The 22156-nt window shown below is 34.6% G+C and overlaps 1 protein-coding gene across 2 annotated transcripts; it reads right to left on the bottom strand.

Moving 5' to 3' along the window:
- Positions 1-2096: 2096 nt before the first annotated feature.
- Ana3 (rotatin homolog anastral spindle 3) lies at positions 2097-15464 on the bottom strand. 2 transcript variants are annotated; one of them, XM_076770734.1, is made up of 30 exons: positions 15046-15464; positions 14586-14768; positions 14328-14512; positions 14059-14232; positions 13821-13969; positions 12662-12920; positions 12429-12587; positions 12261-12365; positions 11676-12197; positions 11382-11602; positions 11060-11297; positions 10793-11002; positions 10501-10707; positions 10082-10255; positions 9875-10010; positions 9562-9786; positions 9208-9469; positions 8944-9119; positions 8619-8861; positions 7000-7223; positions 6628-6921; positions 6226-6466; positions 5949-6117; positions 5677-5876; positions 4863-5593; positions 3952-4156; positions 3667-3878; positions 3459-3599; positions 3224-3353; positions 2097-2621 (listed from the first exon to the last, which is right to left on the bottom strand). In XM_076770734.1, exons 2-30 carry the CDS (start codon positions 14629-14631, stop codon positions 2350-2352), a joined length of 6510 nt encoding a protein of 2169 aa, XP_076626849.1. In that variant the 5' UTR covers positions 14632-14768; positions 15046-15464; the 3' UTR covers positions 2097-2349. The 2 variants fall into 2 exon arrangements, with proteins under 2 accessions (XP_076626849.1, XP_076626848.1); XM_076770733.1 differs by lacking the exon at positions 15046-15464 and having other exon boundaries at positions 14586-14876.
- Positions 15465-22156: the final 6692 nt, after the last annotated feature.

The raw sequence follows: 22156 nt of genomic DNA, 5'->3' as shown, positions 1-22156 counted from the left end.
ATTGGCACTTGGAAAGTTATCTAATAACGAGGTTTCCAATAAGAACAAGCGAAATGGAAACTGCATAGTGCTGTTTCATCTCAATGCCACTATACATAAAGTGCAAGACAATTCAAATGTTCATTTTGAAAAACTAAAGGCCAACGACTCCATCAGCCAGAAGACCACGCAAAAGACGATTTTGCTTATCAGCATAGCTTTAGCTATCGTTTGGTCGAGGTCTGAATATTTTTGTTCGGATGTCGAGCATTTGGCGCGCTGCCTGAGCTTTGGAGAATGACGTACGTATTCTCACGCTCAGAAGTTTACCATGATTCGCAAAAACCGGATCCTCCACGGTCCCGTAAAAGGAAGACGCGTGGTAACTTCGCCGAGCAATATTTTCTCTGACATCACAGTCATGCCCAGCGACACCTGCGCTCGTCGTAATTCTTGAAAACAGCCAAAGAACTGTTTCGCTTTGATCAATACTCGAATGATACATCCTTTGCAAGGTTTATACGCAGTGATTCGCGCTTTTACCATAAACGCGCGTAATTACTGGAACTGTATTGATAAACTGTATTTTCTCGTTCGTGCAATTAAGTTATCCTTAAGGCCTTTCTGGTTACGACCGTCCAGAAGCAGGTGATTTTGTAAATTTATTTTTGCAAAAGCCATACCTATACTGTATACCTGAAATTTAATTCGTATTCCAAAATGGCCTAGAATCCTCCATTTCAAACTATGTCACCCGTTCAAAAATTATGAATTTATTTTAGTTTTTGCCCAACATCAATCCCCCCTCCCTATCGATTCAGGAAGAAATTCACAGTGGGAATTAATAACGATCATACAGATTCATAAATATGCAGAAGCGAATTCATATGAGTAGGGGGGGGGGGGGATTCCATTGATTTTAATAAAGGTTTTTTAGGTGGTTTTATTACACTTCTATAAATAAATAATTAACGTGTACTTGATTATTTGGGCTGTTTTAAGTAATCATATCACTAATTGTGCTATTATAAAGCATTCTCATTTCATTATGTTTACTCACAATCGCAAATCAATATTTACATCAGTATTATTCAATTTTCAGTAGGTTCAGCCGTTGAATTGCGTTTCTTGTTGCAGTTTTTATTGCAACTATAAAAGGAACAATCATCGTGTAATTTTTTATCGCACAGATCATTGAACATTTTTTAATGTCATTAAAATTACAAGGAAAAAAACGTCTTCTTCAGCCGCGTTAGTTACGAGTATTTCGCGATTTAACGTTTATGACACTTATTATCCCAACGAGCAATTATAATATCAACAGCATTTCCTGCTTGGTAAGAAAATTGAGGAAAACAGGCGCATTTCTTAGTTAAATATTAGAGGAAGAATATTAACCTTATGCATTCCGTCAATTACGAAATTTCTACTCTTGAGTAATAACTCGTGCAAATAGGTGTAATGATTCAATACCCGTGCATGAATTATAGCTTTTTTGTACACATGTACGTGCGTCACTCGTCACAAGAAAAGAACGACCGCGGGGCAGATGGTGCAGAGCAACAGTCTGCCAAAGACGCTCTCTCGATTTCCATTCTTTGTTCAACGCGATACGCGCTCGTATCACTTTTTATAAAAATGTCTTCTTTAGTCCGGTTTAAATATATAGGGTGTCTGGCAAATTTCCACGCAAGTTTTGTTAACACGCTTTGGCGATTGAAAATCATTTATAAAACATAAAAGCAAATTGTTATACAAAAGAACAATGCTAGGATTTTCTGCTTCTGAAATTCGATTGTAATTGTTCCTCACCATTTGGTCAACAGTTGAATGTCATTTTAATTAAGTAACGCGTAATGCAAGATTCTGCCATCATAAAAGTTAAACCGTATTGTCTTCAATCGCCGAACACGTGCGAACGAAACTTGAGAAGTAGATGTCATCGTAATTTTTAGCCTTATCATGCAATTCAATACGTCTGACACTACATATTTTACTGTAAATTTACAGTTTAAATTTCATTAAGAGTAAATTACGTAACAGGAATTATAAATAATGGCGAGCTCTAAAAGTATCTTCCCTTGGAATGTAGATTAAATCATTTTTATTATCAAATATTTTGTAAAATACTTCGTACGATATTTATGAAAAATATACAGTATTTTTTCAAAATAAATCTCTTTTTTGTTGCACTATAAAGATTAAAATATTGTTACAGTAAATTTATGTTATATTCATCTGTAATTTCAGTAAGAAAGATATTACACATTTCATTAGAATTATTCGCAGAATAATAACAGAATAAAATCTATTTCTATGTACAATTATGTTTATCAGTCATCGCCATAGTTGATTTACTTAATCCTTATCTTATTCGATCGTTATAGTCTCTATTGGACTAAAAATTCTTAATACGTATTCTAACATTTTCACTGACTCTTGTTCTTGTTTTCTGTCATCCACAGATAATAACGTAAGTCTGCCTAATGCTTCTTGGATACTTTGTGAAAAACCAGCGCTCCGTGCAATTAACTTTCCTTTCTGATTGTTGGCAACCAAAGACCATAACATAGAGCCAGCTATTTTAATTTCGCAGATAGAACCATTTTTAAATATATCGTGCAGTAAATTGATGAAGTCCACTGAAACATACGCATACGTAATAGATACATTTATCGTGTCAGAATTATTTATGTATACAGGGTGTTTGGTCAACCCTGGGAAAAATTTTAATGGAAGCTTCTAGAGGCCAAAATATGATGAAAATTAAGAATATTAATTTCTTGTCTGAGGCTTCGTCAAAAAGTTATTAACAAATTATATTAAAAAATTTCAAATCGTTCTGGAAAAATTATTTTCGATTGCGGGGGTCAATTACAATAATTTTTGGTAAATATACATATCTCCGAAATCCTAACCATTTTCGAGAAAAAAATTCAGCAAGTGGACAAATTTTTTGACAAAATTGAAAACTTACAAATGGTTTTAGAAAAATTATTTTCGATTGCAGGGGTCAATTACAAGCATTTTTGGTGAATAGACATATCCCCGAAATCCTAACCATTTTCGAGAAAAAAATTCATTACGTGCGGAACTTTAAACGTTAATAACTTTTTAACGAAGCCTCCATCAACAAATTGGTATTCTTGATTTTCGTCTTATTTTGGCCTCTAGAAGCTCCCATTAAAATTTTTCCCACTGGTGCCCGAACACCCTGTATAATCATATTAAAGTGTCTTCCTACCTGAGCTAAGTAATCTTGGTCTATTCGTCATATTAAACGACAGATTGCGCAATATAGAAATTGCAAGAATTCTGCTAGACGACGAAGAACATTTCGATAATTGCAATAGAACGTCCAGACCGTCGACAGCCTGAAAAATTTATTAGAGATAAAAATAATAAAAAATTATTTATTTGCAGTATCGTAATAAATAAAAGATTTAAAGTGCTTTTTAGATATTTCATTCGGTGCTTACCTTTGGTACACATAATTGGCCCTCTTCGTAATAAGTGAAGTCAATTAAGAATTCCAAACAGTACAATTCGACGAGTGGCCAGGGCTTTATCCTTTTTGTGGTAATAGGATGTATTTTTGTAAAAAACTGTAGGAGATTACTCTGCAAAATTTTACTTGATCAGTAAATATTATTAAATAAATTGTATTTTATGTTTAAGTAGATTTACCTTGGAAATCGACACCCTACATTCGTGCACGTGTACTGCATTTCGCAGAACATGAAACGCGAAATGTAACTTGTGATTATCAAAGAGTTGTCCAGCTTTGTCTATTTCCTTGCAAACTAATTGTATAATAACGTGGATTAGAGCTAGAGTATTAGGAGTCTTTCTAAGACCCGAGCCTGGCAAGATAGTAGTTAACGTCAACGATTGCGCCGCTACAAAATGCGTATTAATAAATATGAATGATTTTCTCAATCCAACAACTTACAATTATAAAATTAACCATACCTGCAGAACATTTGGTAGTATAGGTCGCAAGTAATTTCAAAGTAGTCGTTGCAACAATATTATTTAACGCGATCCAGACCCATAATTTGTGCAACACATCCGCTAATCCGTATTTTGTTAGTATCTCTTTCACTTGTATACTCCCATACATGAAATTCATCAATAATATAAAAATCCCATTTACGTCATGCAGTAATGGGGGAATCTAGAAAAAAAAAATAAGGAAGACTTTTTACCAAATAGTATACAGATGCTATTGGAAATTCCGTCTGATACGAATGAGCAATGTTCACTAGCTCGATTGATAATTAAAACATTGGAAATTCCCTATTTTGCATATTGAAACAGTATAGCGACAGTACAGAATGAAATACAAAGTCAATAACACAGAGGTCACAGCCCGTTTTATTTTGAAACGTGGGAGAACTATGGTCTTTAATGAACCGTGGAATATTATAAAATAATTTTATAATTATTATATCTAACACTACGTGTGTCATTTTGTTTAAGAAATATACAGGGTGTTTGGCCACACCAGGGAAAAATTTTAATGGAAGATTCTAGAGACCAAAATAAGACGAAAATCAAGAATACCAATTTGTTGATGGAGGCTTCGTTAAAAAGTTATTAACATTTAAAGTTCCACCCATAATAAATTTTTTTCTCGAAAGTGGCTAGGATTTCGGGGGTATGTGTATTCACCAAATATGATTGTAATCGACCATCACAACCAAAAATAATTTTTTCAGATTGATTTGAAATTTTGTAATTTAATTTTTTAATAACTTTCTAACAAAGCCTCGGTCAACAATTCTTGATTTTCGTCTTATCGTGGCTCCTAGTGTCTTCCATTAAAATTTTTCCCCGGGGGTGGTCGAACACCCTGTATATTATAACTTCGTATTATATACCTTTCTTTCGCGATCTATCTGATTCTTGAACAGCTCGAATGGTTGTAAATTTAATCTGACGTATAATTCTTTTAGTATCATTAAAGTCGTTTCCGGTAAATGTTCTTCGAGCGCGAATTTCTTAGCTGTATTCGACACGCACAACAAATTAGTAAGCGCGCTTGTGATCAAGTCCTTGTCCTCGGTTAATTTGCGGTTCTTTTTTGATCTGTTGTAATTGTGAGCGATAAACAGATGTAACAAAACGCTGCAGAGTTCTTCACCGATCGCGACTTCTTTCTCAACTTCAAGATCCAGTGCATTTTCGTAAATTATAACGACGTCCTCGGTTTCGTTCGATTTTTTCGAATGTGCACTCGCGCTTCGCAGCGAGAGCTTATTAATGTTTGATATAACTTCCCGTAAGTTGTTTCTGTTGTCACTCGACGTTCGTATTAACGTGTTATCTATTACTGTTTGCAACGAGATGTTACTCTTCCCTAAAGAATCTTTTTGAATTTCCTGCGAGAGGAAATATGCTAGACAACCTATAGCGCTCATACGAAGCTCTACATTCGAATCTCTCATTGCAATACAAATGGACGAAAGTATTGCTTCGGGGCCACATAATTCCAGAGCTGTTTGTACCGACTCGAAATGTTGATTATCGGTCAATGAAAGAACAGCTATGAAGTTGAAGCTCTCTGTCCAGAGTCTGTTCCTCAAAGACATAAATTCTGCTGTGTCAGTACCTACACAAATTGAACTCTAATTATTTTTCTCTCAAAATGTACGGTAAAACAGTAGTCGTCGCTTCATTTAATTTTCAACTTACGGTATAAGTCACTGTTCAAGAAGTAGAGTAGACTATAAAGCGAGTCTGATGAAAAATTAATAGCGGAAATATATTCGTTACTATACATTATGCAATTCGTTAAAACTGTACAAATGCTAATGTACATTTCCAATATATCGCAATAATGTGTAAAATCCTTTTTGCTATCTTTGGTATCCTTGGGAATCTCATTGATACACCTGAAAAAATTGCACGCTTGTAAGAAAGAACAACTTTACAATGATGATTACATTTTCTGTTCTTGTACTTACCCAATCAAATATTTATCTATCGAGTGTTCATAAATTTGATGAACAATTTCCTGTTTCCCTATAAATATCAAATTATTCAGCAATCTGCAAACAGCCGTTATCAGAGGCGGTGTTACGACCAACTGCAAATAATTATCCATATCCGTGGTCCCTGATCCTCTAACTGAAACTAAACATGTATTTCTATAATGCGTTTGTGAAGCACTTCGCTCCACAAGAAACATAATTTTAACGATACGTAGAAATGGAGTAAAACATTAACGAAAATTATACGTACTAGGTTGCAATTCATCCTGACAATTATACAAATATGAAATAGTACGCGGTACTAATGACGTACAACCTGACTGCATACTATGAATGGACGGTGCATTTTCGTTTTCCTGTTCCCGGCTATCCATTTGATCGCAATCCAGGGTAGTATACATATAAATATTAGAACATAAAATACTAATTTCGTAGTAAGTGTTGTTTTGCTCCACGTAAATTAAAATAGCATTTGCTCTCAAAGAATCCACCTGAATCAATAAACATTGCAACACAATTGTCAAAATCAATGATTACATTTAATTTGTAGATATGGTTCTGTATCTTATATTTAGTTCATCAATTTTAACAAACTCTGTGCATAAAAAAAAATATGGTTCTTTGTAAGATAATTAATTTAATATTTACTTACATACTGAAAAGTCATGGAATTGCAATTTTTCACTAAATTGCTGAACGCAATGCATGCCTGTTCCCTGACTATGCACGACTCTTCTCTACTAAAAATACATTGAAGCAAAGTCTGACAAAGTTCACTCGGCGCTAATACTATGGTATTTAAAAGTTGAGAGGCTGTGTGCAAATTATTTATCAACCCTGCTAATAATTGCAAAGCCGATGCTCGAACCAAAGGATCTCGATTTTGCCATAACATGGGCAACCAACTTAATGTGCGACCTTCTTCGTACCAAAATGCTGCAAAAGCCTGTGAAAAAATTACGAACTTTATAGTATGAGTTAATTACGCCAAAGTAAATGAAAATACTGAATTATACGCGCTTACATTTTTATTAACATTTATTTGCATCTGGTATAACAAATGATTGAGGCATATTATGGAATTCCTGGTTATGGACAAACCCATAAAACTAACAGTTCCAGCTCCGTGGAAAGATATAATTAATTCGATTAATGTATTTCCCAACGATATTAATAAATTTTTATGATTTGCCCAATGACATTTTTCGATTAAATATGTTAAGCATGTCAACAGCCAGTCAAGATATGCTATAATAAATGAAAATTTGAATTTATTTTATATTTAATCGGCCAACCCTGGGAAGAAATTTTAATGAGAGATTCTGGAGGCCAAAATAAGACGAAAATCAAAAATGCCAATTTGTTGATGGAGGCTTCGTTAAAAAGTTATTAACGTTTAAAGTTCTGCCAGTATGGAATTTTTTCCTAGAAAATGGGTAGGATTTCAGGGGTATGTCTAATGACCAAAAATTATTGTAATTGACCCCCGCAACAGAATATAATTTTTCCAGAATGATTTTAAATTTTTTAATTTTGTCGAAAAATTTCACACATTCTCGAATTTTTTCCTAGAAAATGGGTAGGATTTCGGGGGTATGTCTGTTGACCAAAAATGATTATAATTGACTCCCACAACCGAAAATAATTTTTTTAGAATTAATTACAAATTTTTTTTTTCGTCGAAAAATTTAGGCACCTACCCCCTATCGATTTTTCTTAAAAATTACTTTTTCATTCTTAGTAATTTTGTTTGGCACCCTACAGAAAAGTTGTCTAATACTTTTTTGTAGGTACCCATGAGCTCTACTTCAGAAAAAAGTTTCATTGAAATATATTCACAATTGTAGGAGTTATGACTGTTTTAAAATTGGACCATTTTTATGGGGTTTTTCTCATTTTGCGAGGTCAGGGACCAACTTTTCGAATATTTTTGCGATTTGTACATATTCTCCATCAAAATACGCGTCGTTTGGCTTTTTAAACGTTAAAATCGTCCAATCCGTTCAGAAGTTATGACGTTTTAAAGATTCACATGAAAATTCGGGCAGACATTTCTGGCCAGAAATTATATTTTCGGTAAGGAATTTTTTTCTCGAAACTGAGTAGAATTTCGGGGGTATGTATAATGACCAAAAATGATTGTAATTGCCCACTGTAACTAAATATAATTTTTTCAGTATGATTTGAAATTTTTTCATTTCGTCTAAAAATTTCACTACCTACTCGAATTTTTTTCTCGAAAGTGGGTAGGATTTCAGGGGTATGTGTATTCATAAAAAATAATTGTAATTCAGCCCCGCAACCGAAAATAATTTTTCCAGAACGATTTGAAATTTTTGAATTTAATTGTTAATAACTTTTTAACGAAGCCTCTATCAACAAATTGGTATTCTTGATTTTCGTCTTATTTTGGTCTCTAGAATCCCCCATTAAAATTTTTCCCAGGAGTTGCCGAACACCCTGTATAGCTGAAAATGAATGTTTAGGACGAGGTGTAAAGCAAAATAAGTTTAGCAAGAATTCATGAATTTTGATGAGACTAAAAAATTGGATGAAAAGAACTTTTCATTATTCATGAAATTTTTGGTCAAAGATTTTGGTTAAAAATCTACGGAATGTAACACAGGCGGGAATAAAATTCACCCAAATTATAAAAATGCTGTTGGTCTCCGAAACATAAAGTGGAAACAACGAGTTCGATAAAGTGGAGCCAAATTTCTTGATCCTCGTCGGTAGACTTTTTAGCTTTTTCTACAGCTGAACATGTGCGTGCCAATTTTAATATAGACTGATGCACATCTTGATTATCCAGCTCGGAATTTTTAAATAATTCCGCTAATGATTTTGTTATATTCTTCATTATCTTGCTGGTCCATGTACCTTTCCCTAATTATTGCAAAAGGATAATAAACATAGTTTCATTGTATTGTAAATAGTAGACTATTTTTTTTTTTTTATATATACATACCATTTTTTGTAATGTTAACATAAATTTGTAAAAAGTTTAGAACCTCAACGAACAGATCACGGTCTTCTTTGCTTGCAGGATGAGAGAGCAAGAATCGTTCGAACGTTCGTTCCCATGGTAGCAAATTTATATCCTTTATTTCTTCGTATTGTTGCATTTTGTAAAATTTAATGTACCTGTAAAAATTACGTATATCCCAAATTATTTTTTATAAAAAAGACAATGTAGGATAATATTTCTGAATATGTTAGAAATGGCACTTACATCGTGAGATAATCAAGCGCGCATGAAACTGCATCGTGCGTGATTGAGTTTTGTACGTTGTACAATTGTTGTTGACAATAATAGTGGGGAAAGCTAAAACGTAGAGACCAAAATTCGTTTTCTTGAATCTTTAATTTCTCCGATATGTCACAGTCATTGAGATCGTTCCAACTTTTCCAAAGTACATTTAAACCATCATTCCATTCCCATATCCAATATTGTTTGATGAACGTTAATGCCAATGGATTAGTACTATGAAGAACTATAAAACGTAAAGAGAAATGTTGTAATTCATTTTTTATAACAATATATTAGCTTAAAGATAACGAAATAAAATATTAAATATTTACTTACCAGATATATCTGATCGTCTGTGTGTACTTATTTTCCAATGAGATTTACAGGAAAACGGTAGTCTCATTTTGGATAAAATAATATAAGGCAACGAGATATTTAACTGATTATAATTCTCTGTATACTTTTCGCTCTGTCTCATGATATATTCGTTATAAAGCAGCAAACACAAAAGCTGCGAGCCATCAGTTCTAATACATTCGTTGTTTGGAAATAAAAAGAGACCTAAGAAGTATTTATTTATTAAACGAATATTTTCGCATTATTGTAATTAAATAACTGTTAATCGTTTTTGTACTTTTATTATACGTACTTCTTACTATATTTGAAAGAACGTTTATACGAGTGGATAGATCGTGGCGTATAGAGCTCTCAGTAGATGCTAATAAGTTTAATATAGCGATTATTGGAATCACAGAATCTGGATAATTAACATATTCTTTTTCTATCTAAAAATTGATTCGAATTATTTATTACATTTACCAACTTCACTACGTAATCTAAATACAATGCAATTTACCAAAGCACTGTTAAGTATCTTCAAAATTAGAGGCAATCCATTTTCGTTAATAAATAATTTGTGTAGAGAACTATCTGACAGCATGACGCTAATTTGAACTAATGCAGATTTCCGTATCTTTGGATCGATATTGGGCTCATGTAGCATCTCGAGTACAGATAATAAATTACTCCTCTGTGAAAAAATACTTTGTACATGCATTGTACGTGTAAAGTTCTTTATAATGTAGTAATATATATTCATGAATTTGTAAATGTCAATACTGGGTGATTTTAAAAACTGGGACAAAGTGTAGCTCATTTTCAAGGGAAGATAATACAAGCAAAATTCGTGTGAAGCATTCTTGTCTATCGCCAAAAGTTAACGAGTTATCGAGATGATCCGTTCTATTTGCTCCATTTTGTCTAAAAGTGTCCAACCTGATAATTGCTCCCTGATTTTTTCGTAGACGTTTGATATTCGAGTATACAAAGTGAGCTGAGTGGCAAACCATGCAGAGACGATAAACGTGGCAATTTTTGAACTGAATCCTTTTCTTTTCCAAGAAGCCAAATCAATCGACAAACAGCTTCTTCTCTGACATTGACATCCGGCGAAAATAGATACCTTAAATTGCCTTTCAAGACCTTTTACATAAAAACACGTACTTCAGTATATCTAACTAATTATACAAAAAACGTAATCCGTATTTTTGCAGTACACATATATTACCTCGATATATGGTAACTGTATGTTAGAAGAAATATCAGGATCAAAGATTCTTGTCACACACTGGCCTAAATCTGTAGAGGAATGACAATGGCATTGCAAAAGCGGCAAAACTGGCACGATCGCTTCTAATGATCTTAACCATCCACTCTCTCCCATTGGAACTCTTCCTTTTAATATATAAACTAGCATATCTTCCGACATTTCTTTTATCTAACACAAAGTAGTCCTCGGTAAATTGCGTTAAACGTTTACAAAATCTTAACTTACCCTTTTATCATCGTTTGTTACACCGTAAGAAATTATCTCAGTCAAAATAGACGATTCGAATAGGAATACTAAATTTTCCCAGGATAGTCTCTCAATATTATAGTCTACACCTAAAATGTTTTTAACTAGCGTAAAGCATTCCAGATACATAGCATATTGCACATCGGTATCTCCATTTGCCAATAAGCTCAATACTAGTTTTGTGGCTAATGTACGATCTTCGTTATTCAGGGAGTACCTTAAATATTTTAAACAGACGATGTCGTTATCATTCAGTATGTTTTAAATGACCAAAGATTCCTTCATTTATAAAGGTACATACCTATTTATGTTTTGTAAAAATCTGATGGTCTTTTTAATAATATAAAAATTTTTGTGATAAGATAAACTTAATTTCGACGTGTATAACGTCTTCAACATGTCCGAATGAGGCAAGTTCGATGAATCCTTTATCACTAATATAGCTGCTTTCATTGATTTTGCTATCGTTCTCGTTTCGTCGAACATTTTGATGTATCCGATTTCGTCATTGCCTTGAAATTGCTGTTAAAAAGAAGCAATTGACGACAAGTGCATGTAATTATTTTACTAGCCAGAATAATCAGAAATTACGTACACGGCCATATTCTTGCAGCACAGAATGTAAGTTTGGGTATAAGAAATAAATAGGGGCATCCATTATGGCTATACATATCGAGGTTTTAAGCGACTTAGGAAAAACAACGTTTGCTATTTCTAAAGGGACAATGTTACTTAAAAGTTTCATCGTAATAGTTATCAGATGCAGATACGTTATCCTAAAATGATCCATCGTGCTGTAACTTTCAAAGTATTGTACAACATCTCCTAAGATGTTGAATAATGTTTTCATATCATCGGTTACTTTTAAGGCCATGTTGTCGTTACAAAGCCAAACATTTGGCATAACGCTTGTAATAAGTAATTGTACCAGCTCGTACGCTAAATCGGTAATATACTTTAGGTTTCTTAATGGAAATGCTGAGTTAACGGGAATGCTTAGTTGAGATATAACATGTTTCAAAGACTCGACGCAAAAAGTTGGCACGAGCATCTGTTGCAGTTGTAAAATTGAATCGTCGATGTTATCTGTTGCGCTTTGGCTCCTCTCGCTTGTACCCTGAATAGAACATGTAATATTAAAAATCGTAAATAAATTTTACTTTTTTCACGCAGTACATACGGTAGATTGATACGCTTGATAATTAGCTTCTAGAAATCCTCCATCGGGGCTATCACGGGTCTCGGAAGATGAATAAGCATTGCTGTTTAATTTTCCCGCTAATAACTAAAAAATATAATTTTTGTTAGTAAATCGAATTCTATTTACATGGTAAATACATTTATTTACTTTTTGTTTTTTATTTGCAATACACGGTTCGCAATAGTAATGAATCCTTAGTCTCAAAGATCGTGTTAATTTGTGAAGTGTTTTTAAAACCATTGGTACGATGCTTCTAAGATTAATGTCCGAAGTATTTGCACTGGCGTCCAAGAGATTAAGCAGTATCTGAAATTAGATTTTTTATTATTAAGTATGTACTGAGTTCATCTTAAATATGAAAAATGGGTAATTTTAAATACCGAGACTATCGCTGGTCGTTGGAGGAAAACTTCTGCTGGAAAATCTTGCATCATTACGTTTGTTATAAACTGACACGTGTGCAATATGAGATTTGTGTCTAAATTGTTGTTCAGGGCTTCCTCGACCGCTGCTAAAACACCTTTGTCCGAAGTGACTAGAGCTTGCCATGGCATTACCAACCATTTGATACCACCTTCTGTAGCCTTGGATATTGGTGTCCCATCTCCACATTCCAATGTTAAATCAAATGGTATCGAACTGTAAATCACAAATATTAGAAAATATTTGTTCAGAGACGAAGCTAGAATTTTTTATTTATTTATAATATCAAATTTTTATCCACTTTAACAGCACAAAATGAGGTGTACAGTAGCGAGAAATTTCGTTTTAAGTTGCATTTGAAGTGAGGGGGCAAGGTGGTTCAAATATTACTAGTTTTAGGAAATTTAAATCAACACAATATATTTTAAAGCAAAACATAATACATCTATTGGTACAGTCTTTGCAAAAAACAGTGTTTTTATTTTGGATTACTGTTAATTATGATACAGTGAAACCTTCATACCCGCGAGGGGTCGGTTCCAAGTCTTTCCGCGGATAATAGTGAACTCTATATGTAATTTATTGTATATACTATACTACATATGTATACGTATAACATTATATAAAATATAACAAAGTAATCAATAATAAAAATAATTAGTAATAGAATAAATAATTTAACATAATATTGTTTGAATATAAGCTCTCTTTACAATATTCATTGTACTTTAATCATCAAAAGGATCATTTATTTTGGATGACTCTGGTTCATTGAGGACATTGATGGTTGAGGAATCCCAGTGGTAGAAGACTCTTTTGCAGGAAACTTTTATAAAGATATAGTGATTGAAAGTTGTTCCCTGCTGTTTAGCTGGTTATAATGGTATTGCAAAGGTTTTAATACTTCTGTAATCGTTCGTGTAACTATAATGCTTCATTTGATATGGAGGTTTCACTGTATTTCTAAAAAGAAACAGTAACACAATAATAGTAATGGTAGCAATAACACGAACAAAATAAAACTCAAAACTGTTCAAAGAGAAGAAAATTGTTACACTCTCTTAAGTCAAAAAATTCAATTAGACAAAATTCAAAATATTGTGTAATTACATTTACCTGTCTAAAGCCGAAGGAAGAGTTAGCACACTACTCGACATGTTACGATCCTCCGATCTATGCATTTTAATGCCATCGAGTTCATGATCTTTTATTCTCGTTCTATGTTTGTCATAATCAATAAATCCCATTCTTAAGGTGCTTGGATTCTTAAATATAAATTGTATAAATTATGTTACTTCTTTTTATTCGTAAACAAATATATCATATAATGTATCAATATTTTTATATTGTAAACCTTTGAATTCTCAATATCTGTGACTGTTGTTTGTAATCTGTTATCATTAATAACAGCTTCTTCAATTTCATTTAATTTTTCATACCATTCTGAACCCAGTCTCCTCCTTAATTCATGGAGTTCATTTTGAAACCTCAATTTACCAAATGCATTTAAGTAACTTCTATCGCCTGTCTTATAATATATAACATAATTAACAACGTTTATTTTATTTAATTTTTTTCTAATAAAACGCAATATACGATATATTCAGAACGAATAATAGATACCTGTAACAGACGAAGCAATAAATCTAAAACCGTTTGCGTCTGTGACAGGGATTCAAACGAAAACCAGTTAAACAGTTTCGTTATTAATTCTTTTTTCAAGGCATCGCAATCACAACCAAATCCAAGATTGTATTTCGAAATAATATTATCTAAAGCCCTCGATCGTATTTCTTCGAGATTATGACCTAAGAAAAATTCAATGCATTTTTTACTTTTTGTTTGCCGTGTTCAAAGAAAGGATAAATAGTTTGTATTTACTTAATTTTTTAACGTGCACCGCCGATATTCCATTCATGTTTGACATTTTATCGAAGACATCAGAGTGTCACGTTTTGAGGTTAACCGCTCTTACGTCTTTTTGAATATTTAACCGCCAAATGTCGCGTGCATTGTGGGTAATTCTAATTTTTGGCTACATTTTTATGGAAGCTTAAGTACACGCTATATTCAAAATGCAAGTAACAAACGAATAACATAAAATAACAATTTTATCTATTCGACACAATTTTCCTTTAAGTGAAATAAATTATATTTATTCGTGTGTCTGAAAAAATATATAATACTATTTCTATGAACTACCAGTGTCACAGTCGACTCTAGTAAGAGTTATGCTGAGCGAGAGTCCGATTTTGCACTAGATAGACAAAAACGTACAATGCTGTGTATTCTTTCTATCAAGTGTGAAATCAGACTCCCGCGATTTTACTGTTTCTCGTACAGCATAGCTAGTACATACTAGAGTTGGCTATGCTACTGTTCGTTGAAGCCAATCGCAATCTTCGCGATGGACAAGTGCAACGCATCAATGCAAGTGCAGCCTTAATGCATTTGCATTTGTGCGACATCTGTCAACAATGCATAAAAATACATTCCGGTGCATCGAGTGTCGTGCGCCCATCTATGTAACCTATTATTTAAATTTCTCGAGCACGCGCAACTCGTCGAAATATTCGTTCAATCGAATTTGACGCAGTATCAACACGATATAATACGACTTCGCAGGAGAAGAAACAGGTCCATGTTTCATTTTTCACTTCAGGGGCGTTTTCACTCACTATTTCTTATAAAGATATTGATTTTGAAGATGCTTGCAGGATGGTGAACGAATGTTTCTCGAAGGTATGTGCATTTCTAAAGCAATATCCAGTATCGTCCATAATTATTCGAACAACTATTCGTGCCAGACAAAATGGAGATTATTCATTTGAAAATTTATTCGTTACTCTTGGTCGTTTCGATTCAAACCTTTGTAAACGTAATCGTAATAGAATATGTTTGAATAATAACTTGAACGAAAAAGTAAATAACAATAAATAAAATGGTGGACATATAGGAGTTATTGGTGTAGCTAGGTGATAATAAAAATATATTCTTAGCATTATCGACTTATGACCAAATCCTATTTTCTTCTTGTTCATTTTCATTTATACATCGTCATTCGTATATAATTTTTATTTAGGTCATATCGTCAAGGTAACATTTTTTTGTAGATCTAGTTATCGAATGTCTAAAATGGAATTAAAAATAAACTTGTAATAAAGAACAGGAAGAAAAATGGAAATTGGCTTTTCACGAGTCGACAGTGTTGAGAAACCAAACATTTTGAAAGGACCGTTTAATCGTCTCACGAAATTTCAAGGATAATAATTCGAAGCACATGCCTTCCGCTAATGGGGTTTGTGTGTAGGTATTACAATCGGATTAATCTCACAACATTGATTTACATAATTATGTACACGTCATTTAACTGCATATAAACGTACAAAAGGGTTTAAAACTAATAATCGAATCATTGGTAATCGTTTTTCGGAGTTGAGGGTGGGAACGCGTATTTCTCTTCTCGTTTCTTCGACAATCTTATACAGTTTATGGTCGCGTCCTCGCAGACTGCGAACGAGTCGTTCGATTTCTCACGAACTTATACAAAGGGCTTTCGTATGTGTCCGAATACATCGATAAAACTAATGTTGTAAATCGCTATTAAAAGGTCTACCAAAAAATCTTCGTTATTCCTAAGACAAGATGGTAAAATCTGAATTATTTCTGCGAATAAAAACCCTATATAAATACAACTAATATTTTTGATAACTTAAAATAATGAAATTTCTGTAGAAACGATGTTGAAATGTAAGTGTAATATTCCCTCGTTCTAGAAATTACCTTTTGTTTGTAGCATCAGCACTCTCGTACAGAAAATTAAAATTTTCATATTTTTCATTGTATCTTCGCGAAAGTGCCAACGATGCATCGGTGACATTTTTCCGATAAAAATGAGTCCAAACACGACCTCGTTTGGAGTATTTTTAATCATTGTCTACCCAAGGACGATCTTTAGTTCTTCGTATAATACATGTAATTAGAAATAGTCCGAACGGGGCTGTGTTTGGACTCATTTTCATCGGCAAATCACGACCTCGTTTGAAGTATTTTTAATTATTGTCTACCCAAGGACGATCTTTTGTTCTTCGTATAATACATGTAATTAGAAATAGTCCGAACGAGGCTGTGTTTGGACTCATTTTCATCAGCTAATCACGACCTTATTTAGAGTAATTTTAATCATTGTTTACCCGAGGATGATCTTTCGTTCTTCGTATAATACATGTAATTAGAAATAGTCCGAACGAGGCCGTGTTTGGGCTCATTTTTATCGGCAGCAGCTCACTAATTTATTGGCGATACTCTCACGATAATATAGCGAAGATAAAAATTTAATTTTTCCTCAATGAAGGAAATTTAATTACGAGTTGTCTGTACCGAGTAAATAAACGAGCGACGAGGATTCTCGTCGAATCATCGATGGACAAATTCGATCAATTAGCGAGGGGATATTTCCACTGTCGTTCTATAAATGTATATTGATTAATAAAAATAAAGGTAGCGTAGAAATAATTCTGATCTTACATCGCGGAGCAATTCACTCGATAGCCTTTCCTTGTTTTCACTTAGCATGTTTCATACGAAGGCAAACCGAGCAGTATCAGTTTTTGCGAAGCAACAGTGCAGTGGTCGTGCCAAGCTTGGAAATTTGCCGGGGATTAATTGGCAGAAAATAAGTTTTAAGTGTTATTTCTTGGCAAGGCGACATTTCAGCCGAATGTAAATAGAATCTTTTAATTTAATTTCGGTCTCATTACTTTCTGCCTCGCGACAGTAACCCTTTTATTTATTATAAAATTAATTAGGAAATGCAAAGTGAAAAAATTCAATTTCCAAGCAAAAATATTGATGTAAATGCTATCAGTATTCAATTACTAAAGTGTTTTGATTGAAACATTTAATTCTCGAGTAATTGCATTTTAAAGAGAATTTTTGGATCCATGACAACAAATTGTGTATCGAATATAACAATTTTAATGATATGTAATTACGGAGGTTATATGTATTCGTTGTTTCCCTTGCAATTTCATTTTACGTTTCTTGGCATAATTATCTTTGGTTTCTAAAAATCTTATTTTGTGGATAGAATGCTACTGCTCGTTTTGCCCCTCCATTTGCTACGATTCGAGCAGAGTTTATTTCTATTGCAAGCTTATTGCAAGCTGAATTGAACTAAATAGATCAGAAATTTAATATTGACACATTCTGCGATTTTACTTAGATTCTATATACATACTATCAATAGAAAAAGTGAAACAATTCAGTAATGACTCGCCAACTGTCGCGTAGTTATCTCTAAAAGACTATGTTTCACTTGTTCTCATTATTGCACACCTAGAACACCTCCCTCCCTAATTGTCGCATCTTCGTTCCAAGCCTGCGACAGTTATCGATGCATTTCTGTATCTGGTTCCTTTGAAAAGAACTTCAATATACAGGGTGTTCAGCCACCCATGGGAAAAATTTTAATGGGAGATTCTAGAGGCCAAAATAAGACGAAAATCAAGAATACCAATTTGTTGATTGAGGCTTCGTTAAAAAGTTATTAACGTTTAAAGTTCCTCCTGTGAAACGGCGATCTGCGAACAGCTGCGTGCTTTGAACTTTAAACATTAATAACTTTTTAGCGAAGCCTCAATCAACAAATTGGTATTCTTGATTTTCGTCTTATTTTGGTCCCTAGAGTCTCCCATTAAAATTTTTCCCAGGAGTGTCCGAACACCCTGTATTTTTCGACTATTTATCGAGTAATATTTCAAACGTATAGAATTTAAGTAACCTCTCTAGTTTCGAATCAGTTTAATCTGAACAAAACGTATCATAATGTTTACAATTGGACGATTCTTTGACATATTAAAAACAGAAGAAATACACGAATGTAAACGGTTAATTTGGTAACCACATAATTGTAATTAATAACAAGTACTTTCTTTGGTTCGTGTGCATCCACGTGCATACTGGTCTCTCGCAAAATCGGTAAATCAATAAGAGACAACGTTTTAAGCGATGGTAAGCGAGTACAAACGTTATTGCTTTCAGAATTCCGTTGTTGTAAATACTACTTAAGTATATTATCTACGCTTCAACCAAAAGAACGTGTAATTATGCGTCCACTAATTAATAATATTAACACTATCAACGTAGGGACGTACGAAACCTCGAATCGGAATTTAAGTCGATCCTTCGAGCCTCGCTGTGCTTTCGTTCTCCCCCATCGTTAATAATTTTTCCATACAGAAATCTCGTATCACGTTGTGCTGAAAATTGCCAAATTAAGTCGCTTCGAGTTAGTCCTCGTGTATTATTTTCATTAATTAAATTTGTTCAAGCACCTTTATTCGTTCGTTCGAAATATTTTAAAAATGTTAATGGAAAAATATTTCTCATTGCAAGCGAAATATTCGATAATTTAACAAATTTATAAAATTACAAATTTATTTCATTCCCACACTGTCTTGCGATTTCTGCGTGGAATAAAAAGAAACAAAAATATGATATATAGTAGAACTTCGATAAATGCAGCCTCGTTACAAGAACACACAAGCAGCGGATTTCCTTATGGAATCGATTGCCTCGATGGTTGCACGGACCTCGATACCCGCACGCGTTGCAGTAATCGAGGTTCTACCGCGCAGCGAAGCTCGTGACGGTTCGAACTCTTCTTTCTCAACGAAGGTTCAAGATCGTGGTTTTTAGTGATGCACATCTGCATCAGATCGTCAGAAATCGATTAGATCTGTTCCTGACGACGCGCCAACGTTGTATACGTATATCGATGTTCGTTTTCTCACGCGTGTACGAGGGACGAAAGAGGTTTCACGAAATTCCTTCGGCGAGAACGTGCAGGCGTTGAATTTGTGGCGCTGCTTCGCTGCGGTGTGGAAACTCGCGAGAATGTTGCAATAGTGGACTCATCGGTAAGGCTTCCTACTATTCAGAGATGACTTGTTGGCTAGGCACCTACAAACCAAACGGAGCAAGAGCAAAGAGAGAAGGTCTACGTTATTCCCACCATAGAGGCCCACTTTGGCGTCACACTACATAGTAGGGTCTCCATAACCACGAGAGATACATTGTTGTCCTATTCAAGGCTAGTATTTTGAGCGTATGGTTACGCCAATGTCTTTCAAGTCTTGTCCCTATCCTACTCTGCCCCTATACGTTTCGTTCACATCCTTTGTCACGCGATGGAATTGTAGTTATGAGCAGCCCAACCAATAACGATAATGCGTGTGAGGATGGGCTACTACGCTACAGCCAATCGACGTGCCTAGCCAACAAGTCATCACTGGACAGTAGCAGGTCCTGCCTTAGACGACTGGGATATTAGAAAGTCGGTCTAGGAATGTACTATTCAGTGATGACTTGTGGCGTCACGCTATATAGTAGTAGGGTCTCCATAACCACGAGAGATACATTTTTGTCCTATTCAAGGCTAGTATTTTGAGCGTATGGTTACGCCAATGTCTTTCAAGTCTTGTCCCTATCCTACTCTGCCCCTATACGTTTCGTTCACATCCTTTGTCACGCGATGGAATTGTAGTTATGAGCAGCCCAACCAATAACGATAATGCGTGTGAGGATGGGCTACTACGCTACAGCCAATCAGCGTGCCTAGCCAACAAGTCATCAGTGGACAGTAGCAGGTCCTGCCTTAGACGACTAGGATATTGGGAAGTCGGTCTATGAATGTACTATTCAATGATGACTTGTGGCGTCACGCTACATAGTAGTAGGGTCTCCATAACCACGAAAGATACATTTTTGTCCTATTCAAGGCTAGTATTTTGAGCGTATGGTTACGCCAATGTCTTTCAAGTCTTGTCCCTATCCTACTCTGCCTCTATACGTTTCGTTCACATCCTTTGTCACGCGATGGAATTGTAGTTATGAGCAGCCCAACCAATAACGATAATGCGTGTGAGGATGGGCTACTACGCTACAGCCAATCGGCGTGCCTAGCCAACAAGTCATCAGTGGACAGTAGCAGGTCCTGCCTTAGACGACTGGGATATTGGGAAGTCGGTATGTTTACACGAGGGGTCGGTCGAGCGCTTGTGAGAGCGCGACCCCTCTGGTGGCGAGCGTGGGAAGCAACGCCACAAATTTAACGCGGATCTTCCTTCTACCGCGTCTCCATTGCCTTTTCCCGGAGGAATAATTGCGAAAAAATGGTACTCGATCGCCTCGACGATAACGCCAATTGGCGACCATTTTGAGTCCGTGAACTCGATTTAAAAAAATAAAAAATTAGCCAGTTAAGTTTCTTTGTCGATTAAAAATAGAAATTGCGGTTGCTCCAAGGAAATTACTTTGATGTCTTATAATTGTTAATAATGGGGCGCGTGTTGGACGATTGGCGTTAATTGGCGGCGAGGTAAACGTATGTCTTGGGCAACTGATCTCGATTGATGGTAAAACAAGCGTGATTGACGGCTACTGAACGTCCTCCTCGGAATAAACCAATATTAATTAACGCCCAACAGGTAGGGTGGAAACTCCTATTACACGACCGGTATGGCGGAGTCAATTTAGCCCCCACAAGAAAATAGAGAACGTACGGTTTGTTTAACCGAACGCACGACTGTGTTTAGGTTAACGTTAACTTAAAATGAATGGAGAAAATATTGACAATGTCAGCTCGTGGGGCAATTCTACTTTTCAGATCTGAAAATGTAACAAAATTAACGAGCAACGATTACGATCGCGTGGTAAATAATAATTGCAACGAACATGTAACAACAGGAATAATTGATGCAAATTGTAAACATCAAGGTAAATCAACCAGTAAAATAATATAATAATTACATTGATGTTTTATACATTTGGTTATAACTAATTTAGGATTCCAATGGAAGGAAGAACGAAACACAGTAATTACATGCATTTTATTTCAGGTGGAAATTAAAACGTCTCGTTCGACGAAATAAAGATTTATATATTTAATAAAAATAGCAACATGAAAAGAACAATTACATGTAACAAAAATAATCGTATACAAAATAAATAACATACATAAAGTTCAAGAGAAGTAAAACAATATTGATATAATCATATGCTACGCATTACGTATTAATAAAGCATACACACACATATATAAAGTGTCACATATACAACGTTCCTCGAAAGAATTCGAGATATTTCGATTACACCGTTCGAGACTCTCGATATAATTGCACGAAACGAGACTTTACGTTCGAGATGTTCCGAGTAATCGAGATTACAGTTGACGTTCGAGATTATCGTACGAATCGAGCTCTTTGATTTCGAACAGTGGGGGGCCATTTTGAATCTCTCGTACCAGTTTGAAAATCATTTTCGTTTGGCCGTTTAAGAGGAGAATTTCAGAAATGTGAATTTTTATATCGACGTGTTTTAGGGCTCGAAAGTAACTATCTGCATCCGAAGAGCTCGTTTATTTTACGATCGCAATAATAATTAATCGATAA

Source organism: Colletes latitarsis, chromosome 8 (genome assembly GCF_051014445.1).
Source record: "Colletes latitarsis isolate SP2378_abdomen chromosome 8, iyColLati1, whole genome shotgun sequence".
In the NCBI taxonomy this organism is placed as follows: domain Eukaryota; kingdom Metazoa; phylum Arthropoda; class Insecta; order Hymenoptera; family Colletidae; genus Colletes; species Colletes latitarsis.
This window is presented reverse-complemented; position numbering and strand designations above follow the sequence as displayed.

Bases quoted from the DNA above. Each gene is read 5' to 3' on its own strand.
- Ana3 (XM_076770734.1), bottom strand. From the start codon at position 14,631: ATGTCAAACATGAATGGAATATCGGCGGTGCACGTTAAAAAATTAA. The intron at 12,198-12,260 runs GTATGTACTGCG...TGTTCTATTCAG, and splicing joins ATCAAGCGTATCAATCTACC to GGTACAAGCGAGAGGAGCCA. The intron at 7,224-8,618 runs GTGAATTTTATT...CATTTATTATAG, and splicing joins ACAGCATTTTTATAATTTGG to CATATCTTGACTGGCTGTTG.